The 16,766-nt window shown below is 36.6% G+C and overlaps 1 protein-coding gene across 1 annotated transcript in view; it reads right to left on the bottom strand.

Annotated features, from left to right (window-relative positions):
• Nucleotides 1-10,690: 10,690 nt before the first annotated feature.
• The window catches only part of LOC119520747 (zinc finger protein 705A-like), an 86,123-nt gene continuing 80,047 nt past the window's right edge, over nt 10,691-16,766 (bottom strand). Inside the window, exons 5-8 of the mRNA XM_037818702.1 lie at nt 16,137-16,229; nt 15,539-15,621; nt 14,618-15,096; nt 10,691-10,808 (exon numbers count right to left, since the gene is read on the bottom strand). Of these exons, the coding sequence (XP_037674630.1) occupies nt 10,691-10,808; nt 14,618-15,096; nt 15,539-15,621; nt 16,137-16,229 (773 nt within the window). The remainder of the gene's footprint in view (nt 10,809-14,617; nt 15,097-15,538; nt 15,622-16,136; nt 16,230-16,766) is intronic.

The raw sequence follows: 16,766 nt of genomic DNA, 5'->3' as shown, positions 1-16,766 counted from the left end.
TGTCTGATCCCACATAGGGGGGAGGGCAGTGATTTCACCTTTCAAGTTGGCTTAGCTAGAGAGAGAGGGCCACATCTGAGCAACAAAGAGACATTTGGGAGGAGGCTTTTAGGCACAATTATAGGGATGCCTAGCCTCTTCTTTGCAGCAACCATCTTCCCAAAGCTAAATCCTGTGTTAGAGGGCTCAACCCATCAAACCACCAGTCCCCTATGTCTGTGGTCATGTTAGCAACCATCGAGGTGGTGTAGGCCAATATCCCTGCATTTTCCACAGGCTCCTCAAGGGGGTTCTACATATTTTTTCCTTGTTTTTTTTTTTTTTTTAACTTTTTTCTTTTTAAAATCAACTGTATGAAAAAAAGCATTAAAAAAAAATACAATAAAAGAACATTTCAAAGAGACCATAACAAGGGAGTAAGAAAAAGACAACTAACCTAAGATAACTGCTTTACTTCCAACATGTTCCTACTTTACCCCAAGAAAGTTACCTAATATAGCAACATTTCTGTGAACTTGTTCCTACTATATCCATCAGAAATTAACAGACCATAGTCATTCCTGGGCATCCCCAGAACGTTAAACAGCTTATCTGTTCTTCTTGGATTATTGTTCCCCCTTCTTTAATTGCTCTCTATTGCTAGTTCCCCTACATTCTACATTATAAACCATTTGTTTTACATTTTTCAAAGTTCACATTGGTGGTAGCATATAATATTTCTCTTTTTGTGCCTGGCTTATTTCGCTCAGCATTATGTCTTCAAGGTTCATCCATGTTGTCATATGTTTCACGAGATCATTACTTCTTACTGCCATGTAGTATTCCATCATGTGTATACACCACATTTTATTTATCCACTCATCTGTTGAAGGACATTTGGGTTGTTTCCATCTCTTGGCAATTGTGAATAATGCTGCTATGAACATTGGCCTGCAGATATCTGTTCGTGTCACTGCTTTCCGATCTTCCGGGTATATACCAAGAAGTGCAATCGCTGGATCGAATGGTAGCTCTATATCTAGTTTTCTAAGGAACTGCCAGACTGACTTCCAGAGTGGCTACCATTATACAGTCCCACCAACAATGAATAAGAGTTCTAATTTCTTCACATCCCCTCCAGCATTTGTAGTTTCCTGTTTGTTTAATGGCAGCCATTCTAATCGGTGTTAGATAGTATCTCATTGTGGTCTTAATTTGCATCTCTCTAATAGCTAGTGAAGCTGAACATTTTTTCATGTGTTTCTTGGCCATTTGTATTTCCTCTTCAGAGAACTGTCTTTTCATATCTTTTGCCCATTTTATAATTGGGCTATCTGTACTATTGTCATTGAGTTGTAGGATTTCCTTGTATATGCAAGACTATCAGTCTTTTGTCAGATACATGGTTTCCAAAATTTTTTCCCATTGAGTTGGCTGCCTCTTTACCTTTTTGAGAAATTCCTTTGAGGTGCAGAAACTTCTAAGCTTGAGGAGTTCCCATTTATCTATTTTTTCTTTTGTTGCTTGTGCTTTGAGTGTAAAGTCTAGGAAGTGGCCACCTAATACAACGTCTTGAAGATGTTTTCCTACATTATCTTCTAGGAGTTTTATGGTACTTTCTTTTATATTGCAATCTTTTGTCCATTTTGAGTTATTTTTTGTGTAGAGTGTGAGGTAGGGGTCCTCTTTCATTCTTTTGGATATGGATATCCAACTCTCCCAGCCCCATTTGTTGAAAAGACCATTATGACTCAGTTCAGTGACTTTGGGGGCCTTATCAAAGATCAGTCGGCCATAGATCTGGGGGTCTATCTCCGAATTCTCAATTCAATTGCATTGATCTATATGTCTCTCTTTGTGCCAGTACCATGCTGTTTTGACAACTGTGGCTTTATAATAAGCTTTAAAGTCAGGGAGTGTAAGTCCTCCCACTTCGTTTTTCTTTTTTAGAGTGTCTTTAGCAATTCGAGGCATCTTCCTTTTCCAAATAAATTTGATAACAAGCTTTTCCAAGTCTGTAAAGTAGGTTGTTGGAATTTTGATTGGGATTGCATTGAATCTGCAGATGAGTTTGGGTAGAATTGACATCTTAATGACATTTAGCCTTCCTATCTATGAACATGGAATACTTTTCCATCTTTTAAGGTCCCCTTCTATTTCTTTTAGTAGAGTTATGTAGTTTTCTTTGTATAGGTCTTTTACATCTTTGGTTAAGTTTATTCCTAGGTACTTGATTGTTTTAGTTGCTATTGAAAATGGTATCTTTTTCTTGAGTGTCTCTTCAGTTTGTTCATTTCTAGGATATCGAAACGTTACTGACTTACGTGCATTAATCTTGTATCCTGCTACTTTGCTAAATTTGTTTATTAGCTCTAGTAGCTGTATCGTTGATTTCTCAGGGTTTTCCAGATATAAGATCATATCATCTACAAACAATGACAGTTTTACTTCTTCTTTTCCAATTTGGATGCCTTTTATTTCTTTGTCTTGCCGGATTGCCCTGGCTAGCACTTCCAGCACAATGTTGAATAACAGTGGTGACAGTGGGCATCCTTGTCTTGTTCCTGATCTTAGAGGGAAGGCTTTCAATCTCTCACCATTGAGTACTATGCTGGCTGTGGGTTTTTCATATATGCTCTTTATCATATTGAGGAAATTTCCTTCAATTCCTACCTTTTGAAGTGTTTTTATCAAAAATGGATGTTGGATTTTGTCAAATGCTGTTTCAGCATCTATTGAGATGATCATCTGAATTTTCCCTTTTGAATTTTTAATGTGTTTTAATACATTGATTGATTTTCTTATGTTGAACCATCCTTGTATGCCTGGAATGAACCCCACTTGGTCATGGTGTATGATTTTTTTAATGTGTCTTTGGATTCGATTTGCAAGTATTTTGTTGAGGATTTTTGCATCGATATTCATTAGGGAGATTGGCTGGTAGTTTTCCTTTTTTGTAGCATCTTTGCCTGGTTTTGGTATTAGATTGGTGTTAGCTGCATAAAATGAGTTAGGTAGTGTTCCATTTTCTTCAAAGTTTTGAAAGAGTTTGAGTAAGAGTGGTGTCAGTTCTTTCTGGAACGTTTGGTAGAATTCCCCTGTGAAGCCATCTGGCCCTGGGCATTTATTTGTGGGAAGATTTTTGATGACTGATTGGATCTCTTCCCTATATTATCTTCTAAGGCTTTTATTGTACTGGCTCTTATATTTAGGTCTTTAATCCAACTTGAATTAATTGTTGTATAGGATGTGAGGGAGGGGTTATCTTTCATTCTTTTGGATGTGTATATCCAGTTCTCCCAGCCTCATTTGGGGAAGAGACTACTCTGTCCCAGTTCAATGAATTTGGAAACCTTGTCAAAATTCAGTTGACCAAAAACCTGGGTGTCTATTTCTTATTTCAAGATTTTAATCCATTATCAATATGTCTATCTTTATGCCAGATCCATGCTCTTTTGACTACTGTGGCTTTCAAGTCAGGAAATATAAGTCCTCCCACTTCATTCTTTTTTAGAATGGTTTTTTTTTTTTTGCAATTTAAGTTCCCTCTCTCTTCCAAATAAGTTTGATAACTTGTTTTTCAAGTCTGCAATAAGGTTGTTTGAATGTTTATTGGATTGCATCAAATCAGAATATCAATTTGTGTAGAATTAACATCTTAATGATGTTTAGACTTCCTATCCATGAACATGGGATATCTTCCTACCAATATAGGCCCACTTTGATCTCTTTTAATAAAGTTTTGTGGTTTTCTGTGTAGAGGTTCTTTAGATACTTGGTTAAGTTTCTTCCTAGGTACTTGATTCTTTGATGAATGGAATGTTTTTGTGGATTATCTATTCAATTAGATAATTACAAGTATAAAGGAACATAACAGATTTTTGCACATTATTCTTGTATCCCTCACATTTTGCTGAATTTATTAGCTCAAGCAACTATGTTGTCAATTTCTCAGAATTCTCCAAATATATATTCATATCATCTAAAATTAATGAAAGTTTTACTTCCTCTTCTCAAATTTGGATGCACTTATTTCTTTTACTTGCTGGATTGTTCTGGCTGGAACTTCTAGGATAATGTTGAATAGTAGTGGTGGCATTGTACATCCTTATCTCATACTCAATCTTAAGAAAAGGATTTCATTCAGTCAACAGTGAGGACCATGTTGCCTTTGAGTTTTTCACAAATGACCTTTACCATGTTAAAGAAGTTTCCTTCAATTCTGACATTTTGAATAGTTTTTTTTTTATCAAAAAGGGATGCAGAACTTTGTCAAATGCTTTTGCAGCATCTATCAACATATCGTTTGTTTTCTCCCTTTCAGTTTGTTTATGTGTTGTATTTCTTTGACTGATTTTCTTTTATTGAACAACCTTTGTGTACCTGGAATGAGCCCCACTTGGCTGTGGTGTATAATTTTTTTAATGTGCCCTTGGATTCAATTTGCAATATTTTGTTGAGAATTTTTACATCTATATTCATTAGGGAGCTTGGCCAGTAGTTTTCTTTTCTTGTAGTATCTTTATCTGGTTTTGGTGATAGAGTGATGGTAGCTTCATGAAATTAATTATGTACCAATCTTTCTTCAATATTTTGAAAGAATTTGAGCATGAATGGTGCCAGTTCTTTTTTGTGTGTTTTGTAAAACTCCCCTGTAAACCCATCTGACCCTTGGTTTATATTTATAAGATGCTTGATGACTGATTAGATCTCTTGTGATTTGTTTATTGAGGTCTCCTATTTCTTCTCAGGTCAGTCTAGGTTTCTTTCCAGGAAATTGTCCATTTCTTCTAAATTGTCTAGATTGTAAGCACACATTTGTTCATAGCATCTCCTTATGATTTTTAAAAATTTCTTTGAGAACCATAATAATGACTGCTCTGTCATTTCTGATTTTGTTTATTTGCATCTTGTTTCTTTTATCTTTGACAGTCTAGAAAGGGTTTGTCAATCTTATTGATCTCAAAGAACCAACTTTTGGTCTTGTTCATTCCCTCTATTGTTTTTTATTCTCCAGATCATTTATTTCCGCTTATATCTTTGTTATTTCTTTTCTTACACTTGCATTAGTGTTAAATTGCTCTTCATTCCCTAGTTTATTCTTTTGTTTAGTTAGGCCCTTGGTTTTAACTCCAACTTCCTTTTTTATGTATCCATTTGTAGTTATAAATATCCCACTCAGGACCTCCTTCACTTCACCCCATAGATTTCAAATGTTGTGTTCTTATTTGCATTTTTCTGGTTATTTACTGATTTCTTTTGCAATTTCTTTTTTTACCCACTGATTGTTTAGAGTGTGTTGTTTAACCCCCAATATGTATTTTTACTTGCAATTTTATTGAGGTATAATCATATACCATAATAGTATCCAAAGTGTACAATCAATTGTTCACAGTATCATCATAGAGTTGAGTATTCATCATCAGCATCAATTTTTGAATGTTTCCATTACTCCAAAAAATGGCAAAAATTAAAATTAAAATAAGAATAAAATAAAAGTAAAAAGAACATCCAAAATAACCCATGCCCCCACACTCCCCTTTTATTCATTTACTTTTTGTTCCCATTTTTCTACTCATCTGTCCATACAGTGTATAAAGGGAGTGTGAGTCACAGGGATTTCTACACACAATCATGCTATATAAGCTATAAAGTTACACAATTTTCTTCAATAAACAAGGCTACTGGGTTGCAGTTCAACAGTTTCAGGTATTTCCCTCTAGCTATTCTAATACACTAAAAGCTATAATGGCATATCTCTATAATGTAAGAATAATCCCCAGTATGACCTCAACACCATTTAATATCTTTCAGCCCTGGAAACTTTACTTTGTTTCATTTATCTTCCCCTTTTGGGACAAGAAGGCATTTTCAATCCCATGTTCCCTCATATTTGAAGGACAGTTTTGCCAGATATAGGATTCTTGCTTGGTAGTTTTTCTCTTTCAGTATCTTAAATATATCACCCCACTTCCTTCTTATCTCCATGGTTGCTATTGAGAAATCCATACATAGTCTTATCAAGCTTCCTTTGTATGTGATGTATCACTTTACTTTTAGTGTTTTCAGGATTCTCTCTTCATCTTTGGCATTTCATAATCTGATTATTAAGTGGCTTGACCTAGGCTTATTAAGATCTATTCTGTTTGGGGTACGATGTGTTTCTTGGATCCATAATTTTATGTCTTTCATAAGATATGGGAAATTTTCATTATTTCCTCTATTATTGCTTCTGCCCCTGCTCCCTTCTCTTCTTCTGGGACACCATGACATGTACATTCCTGCATTTTGTGTTGTCATTCAACTCCCAGAGATGCTTCTCATATTTTTCCATTCTTTTCTCTATCTCTTCTTTGGTGTGTAGGCTTTCAGCTCTCTGGTTTTCCAGTTCCTGAATGTTTTCTTCTGCCTCTTGAGATCTGCCTTTGTATGTCTCCACTGTGTCTTTTATCTCTTGTGTTGTGTCTGTCATTTCCATAGATTTTGCCAGTTGTTTTTTTGAACTTTCAATTTCTACCTTCTGTATATCCAGTGTTTCCATTATATGTTTCATCTCTTTTGTCAGATCCAGACTTATCCCTAGGAGTCATGTCCCATATTGCATGGGAGATTTACACCTTACCTCTATGTATTTTTGAAAGTTCTTTTTCTTTGGTGGTTATTGATTTCAAGCTGCATTCCATTATGGTAAGAGAATGTGGTTTGAATGATTTCAGTCATTTTAAATTGAGACTTGTTTTGTGCCCCAACATTTTATCTTTCCTGAAGAACATTCCATGAGCACTAGAGAAAATTTATATACTGTTATTTTGAATGCAATCACATATTTCTTTATATATATATATATGTATATTAAGTGTAATTCATTTGTCATATTGATTTTACATTTAAAAGCTATTTCAACTGATGTTTCTATGGTTACCCCTATTTTCTTTGGTTACAGTGCCTGTGGAATATTCTTTCCATCCTTTCACTTTCAATCTCTTTGGGCCACTAGGTCTAAGATGAGTGTCTTGTAAACAGCACATCAATGGATCATACTTTTAATCCATTTAGTCAGTCTATATCTTTAAATTGGAGAGTTTAATCCATTCCCATTCAAATTCATTACTAGGGAGGCAGTTCTTGAACTAACCACCTTATCCTTTTTTTAGTTCTGTTTTTCCCTCTCTCTCTTTTTTTCCTTTAAGTTATGCTTTCAAATACTCTTATGTTGTCTACCTTTCCCCAGATCTCTCTTTCCTGACTTTTTTCTCAGTGGCAGAACTCCATTTAGTATTTCTTGCAGGGCAGGTGTCTTGTCAACATATTCTCTAAGCATGCATTTGTCTGTGAAAATTTTAAACTCTCTCTCACTTTTAAAGTACAGCTTTGCTGGATAATGTATTCTTTGCTGGCAATTTCTGCTCTTTCAGAATTTTAAATATGTCATACCTCTGCCTTCTCACCTCCATGGTGCCTGATCAGTAGCAGTACTTACTTTTACATGGTTTCCCTTTTATGTAGGACTCACTTTTGTCTTCCTTTCAGGACTTTCTCCTTCTCTTCAAGATTTGACAATCTGATTAGTATATGCCTCAGAGAGGTTCTATTTGGATTTAATCTATTTGGAGTTTGTTGGGCTTCTTCTTTGTATATTTATGTCTTTGTAAGTTGGCAAGAGTTCCCAATTTTATCCTCAAATACTCCTCCTCTCACTTTACTTTTCTCTTCTTCTCCTGGAATACCAATTATTGTATTTATGGACTTCATTTCTGTCCAAGCATATTTTTCTGGGGTGAATCATCTGTTACTGGGGTCATGGGGGCTTCTAAGGGTGGAGAGCCTGGAGGAAGGGTGTCAGGAATCCCAGGAAATAAGGTGACAATCCTTTTATGTCTCAGCTTATTCACATTCTCTATTATGTTCAGCTTGTATGGTAAAACATAATATTTTACACAACACAGAAGACTCAATACATTTTGTCTTTTTCAACTTCACAATGTTATTAAATAATTACTGATTCCCAAAAATAATATAAAATTTCATAAGTAGAAAGGAAAGATACCAGCAGCTGTTATTCTTATTTTATAGGCCTGTGAAGGTACAGTGCAGTGGAATTAATGAATGCATGAATCACCTAATCACTAGATCAGTCCATCACATTTTCAGATAAGGTCATCAAAGGTAGATACTTTTTACTTCCAGATACAGAAATGCATACTGATGGTAATAAAATGAGTAAAAATTAAAAATATACATAGTACAAAAAAAGTGTAATGCAGAAATAAATCGATCAAGTAACCCCCCACAAAACATCCAACTTTTAGAATTTTTATAATATATATACAGAGACATTAATTTTGAAATATTTTTAAAATGTTAAATTAATGGTTTGGAGATGTTTCTAGGAGTCTTTTTCTCAGGATTTCAAATATGCCATATATTGCATCTAGGTTGGTCTTAGTTCAATAATACATTGAGTGAACTTAAAGTATTTTACAGTAAAATGGTGAAGATATAAGAGATACTCAAGTTCAATCAATTTAAAGTAATAAAGAATCTTTCATAAAAAACATTGTGATTGAAGTGTTAAGAGAAGATAGAAAGGTATATATAAAGTATATGAGATCATCAAGGGCAGTTTTATTTTTAAAATATATTGTGAGATTCATATTACTTACTTGTTCTGGATTACTAATACTGCCATTATGAAAAATACCAGAAATGGATTGTCTTTTATAAAGGTTTTCTTTTGTTACAAAATTACAGTCCCAAAGACATAAAAGTGTCCAAAGTAAGACATTAACAGTTGATGAAAGATGGCTGGTGGCTTCCAGAAAACTTCCATTAGCTGGGAAGGCAGGTGGCTGGCAACTTTTGATCCCAGGTTCTGTTCTAGCTTCTCTCTCTCAGGTCCCATGCATCCTTGGTTCTTTTTACTAGGACATTTATCTCTAAGCACCTGGGGTCTCTGTGTTAGCATATCCCAGGGAAAATTCTGGGTTTTATCTGATAGCTAAACATCCATCTGTCTGCATTTCCAAATATCTCTAAGTGTTGGTGTCAGCTTTTAGCTCTTAGCTTCCCTCCGAGATGTTCCTCTCTGCTACTCTGCGCTCATTCGATTTCTGAGTTCTTTTCTAGGATGCCAGTGATTAAAGCTAGACCACGTCTGAATGGCAGGGTCCATATATCCATGGAAAAAATTTAATCAGTTGATTGAGTCATATCTCCATGGAAACACAATTAAAAGTTTCCAACCTAACCAACACTAATATACATGCTCCCAGAAGGCTGCATTAAAGGATATGGCTTTTGAGGGGACAAAATACATCCAAACTGGCACATTCCACCCCTGGATCCCCAAAAGACCTATTCTTTCCAAATACAAAATGCATTCATCCCATCACAATATCACAAAAGCTGAAATCCATTCAGTAACAATAGGTAAGTACAAGACCTCATCAAAATCAGTCACAGATGTGGACTTGTCCTACAACAAAACACTTTCATCTCTGGATGTGGACCTGTGAAACCTATCACAAGTTATCTGCTTCTAATATACAAAGGAGGGACTGCCATAGGATAAACATTCCCATTTCCTAAGAAGAAACTAAAAGGAAAACAGGGTTCACCGTACCAAAACAGTTCCTGAAACACACAAGGCGTGCTTCATTAGATTTCAAAGTCTGAGAGTCATTTATCAAATGATGTTTTAGCCTTGGGGCTTGTGAGAGCAGGAGTCCAACAATTTCCAAAGTCTTATATGGCAGCCCTTTTTTCTCCAAATGCTAGGATGAGAGCTCCAACATATCCATGCACTGGGGAAACCACATCCTTCACAGCCCCATGCTCCGCAAGCACCAGGGTGGCACCCAACTCTCTTCCATCTCCAGGGAACATGCTCAACCCTATCTAAACAGACTCACTACAATCACCAGGAAGTGTGCTCCAATCTCTCTGAGGCCTCAGACAACAGCACTCTTCCTGAGCATTGAGGCAGAAGGCCCACACTCTGACTCCAGGGCAAACTCACCCTTTCCACACACTTCAGTTGTTCTTCTCTCCTTCCCAGAGATTTCTTGACTACAGATCTCAATTTCTATGGTTCTTCTTTGAAGAAATTTTCCCTCCAATTTTTTTCTCCTCCATTTCCTCCAGCCCAAACTGGCAATGGTTCCATTTATACACATATTGCAAACTATTATTGGCTTGGTGCAAGCATACTGGGGTCAAAACCATCAGAAAATCAGACTTTCCACAAATCCTTTCTTGAAAACACCATCTCCAATCCTGGCTTGTACTGAAATGGCAGTCAGTTTCCATGTATGGTTAAATCCTCACATGGGGCACTATTCTCTGGGGTATCACTTCCTGATGGCCCAGAGTTTTGCATTCCATTAATTTCTTGTTTCTTTGTACCCAAGACTTCAATTCTTAGCATATCCCTTTCCTCTCACATTTTACTATAAGCTGCAAGGGGAAGTCAGGCTGCATTTTCAACTCTCAGTTTTGAAATCTCTCCAGCTAAGTATCCAAGCTCATCATTTGCAAATTCTGCCTTCCATCCAAAAGCAGGACTCATTTTACAAAACTCTGCCATTTAAATCAAGGATAGACTTTCTTCCATTCAACATTTCTGTTCAAGGTCACATCAGAGCTATCTATAGAGTCCATATTTCTAGCCACAGTCTCTTCAAAGCCATAATGGTTAACTGGTGACCAGACTTCAAGCAGCAGGCAGGTGGAAATGCTGGCTTCTCTCTGGGTGGCTGATGTGCACAACTCCTTCCATTTTCCAGGCACAGGTAGAGAAAGAAGCACTCCTGCAGGAGCACTGCAGGAAGCTGGGGAGATTGCAGGGACTGCCCAAGTGGCAGCCGCAACAGCCCTGCATATGTGCAACATGCTTGGGCTCATGTTCCTCAAACCTCAGTTGGCCACCAGCATGGGTGCAGATCTTGGTGTCTGGTGCAGCCCTGTATATCTCTGGAGTTCAGAGATATAGAGTAATTCTTGAAGCCTGTGCTGGTTTCAATGTATTATGTCACCAAAAATGTCATGTCTTTGATGTAATCTTCTGGGGGTGGATATATTACTGTTGATGAGGTTGGAAGCTTTGGATTAGATTGCTGCCAAAAACATGTGAGCCACCCAACTTTGGATGATAACTGATTAGACAATTTCCATGGAGATGTGGTCATGCCTATACAGTATGGGCTTTGACTAGTTTGCTAGAGCCCTTTATAAGAGCTCATACAGGAGTTTTCTGCTGAAGCTTACAGATATTTTAAAGACAGCTTTTGAAAGCTGATGCTGATATTTGGAGAACACCACTTTGAAACACAACCTGGGAGGAACAGATGTCAGCCACAGGTATTCCTAGCTAACAGAGATCTTTGGGATGTCATTGGCCATCCTTCAGTGAAGTTACCCTGTTGTTGATGCCTTAGCTTGGACATGATTATGGTCTTAGGACAGTAACTTTGTAACCAAGTAAACACACTTTATAAGAGCCAATCCATTTCTGGTATTTTGCATTCTGACAGCATTGGCAAACCAGAACAAAACCCATGGCTGGGAAATGTTATGGGACAAGTCATGCCCAGAACAGCCCAAACACCCATCACCTCAGCCCCCTTAGAAAGTGTCCCATCATTGCCACTGCCTGAGCCACCCTCCTGGAGATAGATAATGGCAACATATTTTTAATGCATGGCATGAGCAAATGACTGATCAGGACTATGGGGATTTTCCATTCCCATGTCCCCAAATACACCAGGACTTACAATCTTATTATTCTAAGATTTCATTTTACTTCCATTTTAAATTGAAAGACCAATAAAAACATTTAAAAGCTAAAATGGCTGCATCACCAGAAATGACTCCCAAATTATCTATCTTCTGTTCATTATGTCTCTGAACATACTTGTTAACCTTATATAAGAATTATGACACATCATCTTTGGTTGTACATTTGTCAATTAGCATTTAAAGATTTTCTGAGTTAACCTAGTCATCATAATTATGTTTAGAGTTGTATGAAGAAATAGAAGTTGAAAATTGGAATTCTCAGCCACAGCTTTTACCTCATAAATATGTACATGTGCTAATCTGTTGACAAGAATTCTGATTTCCCTGACTACAACTCATTACAAAAGTCTGCATTCAGCAGTTCCAGACCACCTCACAATCCTACATTTTAATTTGTTTCATTAATATGTCAAAAGGAAAAACTCTGAATTCATATCTGAATTTTGTTGTAAAGCATTCTTGATAGTTATTTTTACTTGTCTTATATTCCTGGTGTGAACCCCAGCTGAACACTTTTTCACCTTGATTTTAGTGTTGGCATTTCCTCCGTATGAGAAATTTAACATTGATGGGTAAATTAAGTACATCAAAGACTTTTCTTCATTCTACATATACATAGAATGTATTATACAATGTGAAACTTCACATGTATTCTACAAATTGCTTTGTAAGTAAACAATTTCTCACATTTTTTCATTGAGTAGTCACTCCATCACATATTATATCTTGTTCTCCTAGAATATCCTCCTCCTGGTAAGGATATTTCTGTCCATTTTTATGGTTTAGGAGTTATTCCCACTCTGGGTGATACTTGTATACCAAAGGTGGAGCTAAGCTGAAATTTATTATAGGTAATTACAGACTTAGAGTTCATCCTAAAATAGTAAAGTCATGTTGTTTAAAGATAGATTGTAAATAAAAGCATTTACCCATTTATTACATTCAGAGAAATTTATTACACTCCTGTGTGAATTCTTTTATTTTAAATGTTAAATATGTGGCTGAAGACTCTTCCATAAGCAAAATGTATTTAATGAGTTCTCTGATGTCCAATAGCAGAAAAATGTCTAAAGATTTTCCTACTTAGATGGGAGAAATGTTTTCTCCCATGTTAATTACCTTATGTCATCTGAGACTATCAGTGAAGCATTTCCCACATACATAGCAGGTGTATGGTTTCTTCTCACTGTGAGTTCTTTCATGTAACCAAAGTTTACCACATAAATGGAAGGATTTCCCACACAGATGACAAGACTTAATAGTTTCTCCCCAGTGTGTGTTCTCTCAAGTTTCCTAAATTTTCCATGTACACAAAAGGATTTCCCACATGGATCACCAACTTATGGTTTCTCCCTAGTGTGTTTTCTCATGTTTCCTAAGATTATCATATATATAGAAGGATTTCTCACATAGAAGGCAGACATGTGGTTGGTCTGCAGTGTGAATTCTTTCATGTCACCTAAGGGTACCACAAAGACTGAAGAATTTCCCACATATATTGCAGACATTGGGTGTTCTAGTTTGCTAATGCTGCTGAAATGCCAAACCCCAGAAATGGATTGGCTTTTATAAAAGGGGGTTTATTCAGTTACACAGTTACAGTCTTAAGGCCATAAAGTGTCCAAGGTAACACATCAACAATTGGGTACCTTCACTAGAGGATGGCTAATAGTGTCCAGAAAACCTCTGTTAGCTGGGAAGACATGTAGCCAGTGTCTGCTCCAAAGTTCTGGTTTCAAAATGGCTTTTACCCAGGATGTTCCTCTCTAGGCTTCAGTTCCTCAAAAATGTCACTCTTGGTTGCTCTTGGGGTGTTTGTATTCTCTTAGCTTCTGCAGAGCAAAAGTCTGCTTTCAAAGGCTTTCTCCAAAATGTCTCTGTAAGCTGGAGCTCCTCTCTCATTTCCAGTGCATTCTTCAAAGTGTCCCTCTTGGCTGTAGCACCTCTTCAAAACATCATTCACAGATGCACTGAGTTTCCTCTGTCCATCAGCTCATTTATATGGCTCCAGTGACTCAACTTAGACCCACCCCAAATGAGCAGAGCAACACCTCCATGGAAATTATCCAGTCATCACCCACAGCTGGGTGGGGCACATTCCAAAGACAAAGAAACACTCAAAAAATTACAATCTAATCAACACTGATAATATCTGCCCACACAAGATTACATCAAAGATAACAGTTTTTAGGGGACACAATATATTCAAACTAACACATTGTTTTTCTCCCCACTGTGAATTCTTTCATGTTGCCTAAGGGAACCAAAACAACTGAAGGATTTCCCACATATATTGCAGATATTGGGTTTCTCCCCAGTGTGAATTCTTTCATGTTTCCTAAGGGTACCACAATGACTGAAGGATTTCCCACATATACTGCAAACATATGGTTTCTCCCCAGTGTGAATTCTTTCATGTTGCCTAAGGTTACAAAAATGACTGAAGGATTTCCCACACGTACTGCAGACATATGGTTTCTCCCCAGTGTGAATTCTTTCATGTTGCCTAAGGTTACCACAACGACTGAAGGATTTCCCACACATACTGCAGACATATGGTTTCTCCCCAGTGTGAATTATTTCATGTTGCCTAAGGGTACCAAAACGACTGAAGGATTTCCCACATATATTGCAGATATTGGGTTTCTCCCCAGTGTGAATTCTTTCATGTTGCCTAAGGGTACTACAATGACTGAAAGATTTCCCACATATATTGCAGATATTGGGTTTCTCCCCAGTGTGAATTCTTTCATGTTGCCTAAGGTTACCACAATAACTGAAGGATTTCCCACACATACTGCAGACATATGGTTTCTCCCCAGTGTGAATTCTTTCATGTCGCCTAAGGTTACCAAAATGACTGATGGATTTCCCACATATATTGCAGATATTGGGTTTCCCTCCAGTATGAATTCTTTCATGTTTCCTAAGGGTAGCACAAAGACTGAAGGATTTCCCACACATACTGCAGACATACAGTTTCTCCTCTGTGTGAATTCTTTTGGGTTTTCTGAGGGTAGAAAGACCAGTGAAGTCTTTCCCACATAGATGGTAGCCATATGGCTTTTCTCCAGTGTGTATTTTCTCAAGTTGTATAAGGCAAGAACTACTTCTGAAGACTTTGCCACATAGATGACAGTTAAATGACTTACATCCAGTTTGAATTTTCTTATTTTGACCAATGAATGAAGGATAATTGAGGATTCTTTGAAATTGTTTGTTTACATTGGGTTTCTTTCCCATGTCAGTCATTGTGGGGTGAGTGAAATATTCTCCCAAATCATTACTTTCAAGGGGATCCTCTTCAGTGTGAGAAATTTCCTGGTATAAATGACAAGAGAGATTGTTAATGATGTGTCTACATATATTTATTAACAAAATTCTCTAGTCTAATCATTCAGAGATTCTCCAGTTATCCTTCATTATAATAGTTCCATGTACATGGGGTACTACATTCTTGTATGCACAGAATTTCTCTTTTGTATCATCTCAACTGCAGAGCTATCTAATTAATTTTGAGAACTTCATTATGTTTCAAAGAATAGGTATATGGACTGTTTTTATGCAATTGTCCTCTTCTAAGACTTCAGGTTATGGTTTTGAGCTCAGGCTAATTGTTTGCTTAATTGAAACTATCCATAACTTTTTGATGGGAGAGAAAATAATACCATCTATAATTACTCAGGTGATTGTGATGATCTCTTAAATTATTCAATCCTATCTCTCTGATTGGGAGACAAATGCTCACAATCATGAAACTTACCTTTGTCTGGTTGGTAGATGTGTCCTTCTTAGAGATATGTTGCATGTTTATCATTTCTTCTTTTCTATGGTCATTTTCCCTGTCTGGAACAATTTTAAAGGCATTATAGAGTGGCATAAGCAGAATGAAATATTTGAAAATCCTCAATTATCATTTGATTATTTTTCAAATATTGTCATTTAGATTGAATAACAATGTAAATTACTTTAGGAGGTAGAAACACTTTTCTGAAAATTGACAAAATATTTTCAGCCTTAAAGTAAGGGAAAATAAGAAGATAAGATGGAATATTCAGTGGTAAAGAAAGGGAAAATCCTCAAACAGGAGGGCCAGAACACAGGCCATTATGTGAAAGTTTAACTCCTGTAGGTACACAAATATCCTTTCCCTAAGTGAAAGACAATCACAGATGGATTCTTGAATAGAAATTGATACATGTATGGAAAAATTACACATTTGAGGAGATTTTCCCCCAAATTCATAGCCTAAATTTCAGAGAATATCATTCAGTCCAGGAAATCTGTTGATACTTCTAAGGGCCTGCTCATTCAGTGACAATGCTCCTCCTCATAGTGAAGCATAGAGTCTTAGAACTCACCTGGACTCTGTACTTGGAGAAAACTTAATCCTTCCCTCCACAGTTCTCCTTGTTCTGACTGTGAATGCACTTCTGATATGCAGACCTGATACCCTATTTATGAGAAACAGAAGCATAGATGTTGAGATCTATAGTGATATATGTCCATGATCATCAAGTCCAGGGCAGACTATGAGGAACAGAAGGTAAGCTCTTATGAACAGCCCAAGGAAGTATAACTTAAATACAGTATATTGAAAATCCTTTTCCTGCAAATGATTCTTGACCTTCAGTCAAAAACACTAAGAATATATTAATGTCCATGCATAAATTCATGGGCTACAGTATCCTCAATATTTTCATACCAGGAGAAATTATGATTTCAAAATGGTTGAAGAATATTTTATAAAAGCACACAATAAACATAAGCTCAACCAAAACAATCTATGTTCTATGTGGAAAATAGTATGCCTTCTGTGTGCCAAAACTTCACTACAGTCCCTAGTGGATAATAATTATCTAGATAATACTTATTTTGTCAATAGAAATAAAATTTATTGCATTCTCACATTGTTATAAATGTTGGAGATTGAGCAGCAAGAAAGACCTGAAATTTTAGAGCAGAAAATCACATGCCAGTGGTGGGACACA

Source organism: Choloepus didactylus, chromosome 26, assembly GCF_015220235.1.
Source record: "Choloepus didactylus isolate mChoDid1 chromosome 26, mChoDid1.pri, whole genome shotgun sequence".
NCBI lineage: Eukaryota > Metazoa > Chordata > Mammalia > Pilosa > Megalonychidae > Choloepus > Choloepus didactylus.
Note: the sequence above shows the minus strand (reverse complement) of the source record. Positions and strands in the feature narration are given on the sequence as shown.